This window comes from Eptatretus burgeri, chromosome 3 (genome assembly GCF_056783735.1).
Source record: "Eptatretus burgeri isolate ZD-2024b chromosome 3, Ebu_testis_v1, whole genome shotgun sequence".
Taxonomy (NCBI): domain Eukaryota; kingdom Metazoa; phylum Chordata; class Myxini; order Myxiniformes; family Myxinidae; genus Eptatretus; species Eptatretus burgeri.
Window position 1 is genome coordinate 19,281,497 of NC_140963.1, and position 5,000 is coordinate 19,286,496.

The 5,000-nt window shown below is 42.6% G+C and overlaps 1 protein-coding gene across 1 annotated transcript in view; it reads right to left on the reverse strand.

Annotated features, from left to right (window-relative positions):
* PHGDH (phosphoglycerate dehydrogenase) overlaps window positions 1-5,000 on the reverse strand; it is a 155,159-nt gene that overhangs the window by 87,591 nt on the left and 62,568 nt on the right. Inside the window, exon 6 of the mRNA XM_085871981.1 lies at window positions 4,605-4,737. Coding sequence (XP_085728107.1) covers window positions 4,605-4,737 — 133 coding nt within the window. The remainder of the gene's footprint in view (window positions 1-4,604; window positions 4,738-5,000) is intronic.

Below are 5,000 nucleotides of genomic sequence, written 5' to 3' on the forward strand. Positions count from 1 at the left end.
GGGAAGGAAACAGGTTTGCCGCGGTTGGACGAGCACTGCCAAACTGACCAGACTAGACGAGTCGATCTCCGGCATCTCAAACCCGATTACTGCCAAACCGACCAGACCAGACGAGTCGATTTTTTTTGGGAGGCATCCATTCATCGCGGATTTTCACTTCTCGCGGGGGGGGTTTGGAACGTAACCCCCGCGATAAACAGGGGATGACTGTACATATCTTGACTCCTCTTTTCATTGCATTTCCCCTTCACCTGCCCTGGTTGCCCTTTGATGCCTTTAAAGCCCTTGAGTTCCCTTCCCTCCTTCCCATACCCCTCATCACTCATCTTATCTTATATATTATTTCCGAGTTTGTGGTTTCGTGTCGCGCTATCTTCGACTTTGTTCTGCGCTCGAGTAACATGATATTCGGCTTACATTATCTCAAAGACCATATGAGGTGCATGGTACAAAAAAAGTAAATAAAATGGTTCTGAAACAGTGAAATCGTATTCCATTTACTGCATTAAAGTAAAATTACTACTGATACTCTGCATCAGTTCCTTTCTCAAATACACCCACCCCAACATGTCGCGCAGAGCGCGGGTTATGCTAGTTGTAAATAAATTATTCGTTATATTTCCAATATGCCCGTAGTTGTCCTTTCTTCCATTGTTCCAGCAATGTCCTTATGTATATTAGCCGGGAGGTTATAATTCCCCAACTCATATTCGTCCGGCATTGTGCTTGCGGAAAGCTCGGCCGCATTCATCAAGATTCAATAAAAATAACAGCAGCACAATTGCCGATGGTGTGATTCCCCGGTCAGGAGATCACGTGTTCTTCGGTAAATGGTCGTCAGACGGAGGACCCTGAGTCACGTGATGAAGTCATTGGCGTTCGTGGTCGATTTGCGACCCGCCTTGACACAAAGTTATTCGTGTATGACGGCTTCGACTCCCGGTGAGCCCGGGAAAAACCAGGGCTACCCCCACGACTATACATATATATATATATATATGTATATATATATATATATATATATATATATATATATATATATATATATATATATATATATATATATATATATATATATATATATATATATATATATATATATATATATATATATATATATATATATATATATATATATATATATATATATATATATATATATATATATATATATATATATATATATATATATATATATATATATATATATATATATATATATATATATATATATATATATATATATATATATATATATATATATATATATATATATATACATATATATATATATATATATATATATATATATATATATATATATATATATATATATATATATATATATATATATATATATATATATATATATATATATATATATTGTTACGGCTGTGGAAATTCGCATTACACCATAAAGGGTCCTCAGGTGAGATATATCGATAAGTCCATCTGTAGTTAGCCCAAACCTGTTGTTTAGAGGGAATATATGTGATCCATTTGGGCTGCGATTCTTCAGTTAGTTGTTTTTCTTTTGCTGTCGTTAATTTGGTGCAAGAACAACAACGAACATCGCCACAACCAACATCTCAACGATCACGCCATTCACTACACGACGCCAACAATCACGCCATTCACACCACGACGCCACCTTCCACAACTACGCTACCACATCTTCGCCACTCGCCATTCAACGAGCACCGTGCGGTCACGATCCCAGCGGGACGGATGAAAGGAGCGGAGTGGCAGCAGCAACCATGGTGCGAAGGGGCATCTCCCACCGGATTTTCCCTTCTGCTTTTCCCGCGCTTTGGCATGGGGGAGGTGCGATTTGAGCCAGAGGTCAAAGGTGAAAAAAGGTGGGGGCCTGATTTTGGGGGAATAATTCCCTGGCCCCGAGCCAAAACTGATTTTCCTCGTCCCCTGCACGGGTAGGGGGGAACGAGAAGGCACGCCCCTTTTTGGGAAGGTTCCAGAAGGGAGGTGGAGCCAGAAACGGGGCGGGGCGAAGGGCGGAGCACCACCCTACAAAAGGCGTGGGCATGGAGAGGATCACGTTCGAGTTGAGCTCTTGGTTGGTTCGGTCGGTTGTTGAGGGGTGGAGAGTCCTTGCTCTTGGTTGGTTCGGTCGATTGTCGAAAGGCGTGGGTGTGAAGGTCGACGAGAATGTCATTCCCTTGTCCCTGAAGAGGAATTGTGGAGAGTTGTGGTGATTGTTCCTGGTCGGAGGTTCTGTTCGTTCGTCCCTGTCGGGCGGACGACACGTGCAGGTGCGAGGCACATGCACAGTGGACCACGCCGGAGGGACTCGGAGTTACGGTCGCCAAGGACTCGACGCGCTAAGGGAAGTCGCGACTTCCTTTTCTTTTGCGGTTTTGTGTAAATATCTGTGGGTGGCGCCAGTCTTGAAAAGTAGAACTGTTATAAGTGTTGCCGTGTAAATCATATTCGGTTGTAGTTCTGCTTGCTTTCATTGTGTTTTCTTGCTTGACTGTAATATACGTGCCTTCAGTGCTTCCGTAATAAATGTGCTGGTCCAATTGTTCCCCGTTTCGCTGCGTCATTTCCTTTGTTTGAATCTCCATCTTGCATCACGTAAGGGATTAATAGTGAGTTTTAAAACACCCTGTAACTAATCTGAACCGTCAAGGTCGATGATAACTCCGCTCGGTTATCCCTGTAGTACGGAACGAGCCGCTTAAGCGGTTCGTGTCTGGAGTCGACCTGTGGCGTGGTACAACAACTCAGGACGCTATCCGCACGGGTACTTAGGTAAATCGACCATTGGGCGATCGGACCCTATTTCGCGCGGATAGAATGCTGACCGAGTTGTGGTGAGGTTAAACCCCCACCCGTGACTGGCTCCTGGCAGTAGTTCCCAGAGGGTCACGACTGAATTGTCCGTTCCGGTGGGCGACGCGGTCGTCATTCGAGTCAAGCGGCCGATTGCACGCCGGATGGGCCAGAATTCGCAACAATATATACATCTATACATATATATATATATATATATATATATATATATATATATATATATATATATATATATATATATATATATATATATATATATACATATACACACACACACACACACACACACACACACACACACACACACACACACACACACACACACACACACACACACACACACACACACACACACACACACACACACCTTACTGGTTAAAGTGGCTGTTTTAAGATCTTTTAAGATCCGTTTAGTCTTGAGTTTGAGCCCCTGTTCACCATAGAAATAACACCAGGTGGGTTGACTCAGCCTGTCATCCTTCCGAGGTCGGCAAAATGAGTACAGACTTACTGGTAACAGGGAAGCAGCCCCACTTCCAGAAAATGATGCAAGCAGCAGCCATGGCCTGCATACGAAACATCATACACCCTACAAGCACCCCTTCCCACCTCCAGTGAATTAAAGATGATAAACTGTTCGACTGAATTGATGTGGTGTTTATGTTGTATTGTGTGATGTTGGGGACGTCAGCATAGCCTCGAGGTGAGCGGACTCGTCTCTGAGCTGTCTATCCTCGGTTCAAATCGCAGCACAGCAATAAACTGTCACCCTGGTGTTTCGCAAGCAGGGTGATACATCAATGTGAGCACTGTCCCTTGGATGGACGTTACACCGGGCATCTGTCTGAGGAGCCAGCATTAGTTGATGGACGATAAAAACGGTGTTCTTCACAAAAAGGCCTCTTACTGAATCAAAGTAAAGTGCTTTGTGCCATACTTCATGGTAATTATATTTTCTTGTGACAAGGGAGCAGACCGACCTTTCATGTTGGTACCATGCTTCAATAGTTCCCTACTTATGAAAGGTCTGCTTGATGACACAGCATGACTTGCTGCAGTTCACTTGGACAGATTTTGCAGAGAAAGTATGCAAGTTTTTCCACAAGAAAAAAAACACATGCTAAACCTCACGTGGCAGCACGAGCTTTGGATATGGTGACAATGTTCCGCACGACATCACCACTCATGCGGTTCCCAGCAACATCTGACCGATTATATTGTGCTAAGTCACCGAGTGAACGTGATGTGCATTTGAACAATCTTAATTGTGGAGTTTTTGACAGCTGGAGGATTCTTTTGGTAAGCAATGATTTTCAATCTGTGCTTGGTGGACAAATCCAAACAGCTTATGGTATTGAAGCTGCAGTCCCATCTCGTGTTTGCAGCACATAGTGTTGAATCATGTGGGTTCCTACTGCAAGCCATAATTCCATCTTGATGCACACTTAAAGCTGCTGTAATTGGCTAAAAAAAAAACAACAGGTACTTGAAATCATTGGAGAGAGAGCTCATGATTCGTTGGCAGAAGAATCAGCAGAGCAAATCTTTCACAACTGGTCCAGATAAAGCCAAAATAGTCAACAAACTTATAGTACGAGTGTATCTGACGTGACAACACAACACAACACAACACAACACAACACAACACAACACAACCTTTGAGTTTCACCATACATGCGTACAAGACACTTCAAACAGTTATGCATTTAAAGTATTATTAAAATCCCTTTTTTTAAACCAAGGAGTGCATATTCACATGGGCTAAATGTAAACAGCCATTCCATACATACCTCTTGTTGAGGGCATCAGTGGAGTGTGGAAAGTGATAAAATCACAAAGTGGCCAAATTTCTTCCAGTGGTAAATTTGCAACACCAAACTCGGCTGAGACATTTGCTGGAATAAATGGGTCATGACCAATGGTCTTTCAGGGAATGGGCGGGGGGGAGGGAGAAACAACAAAGGATATTACCCTGTTGTGTCATCTGCATTCCATCTGAAATCAAACGAAGTCATTTGCATCAATTCAAAGACAGACTCGCTTCCGATTACAAAAACTGTGAGCTTCGGACGGCAGAAAAACTTGATGGCATTTTCAAAAGCAACAATGACAATATTTTGTTAAACATTGCAGTTCCGTGTATTTCTGTGATTCCTGATGTGGCTATTTCTTTTATGCAGTAGGAA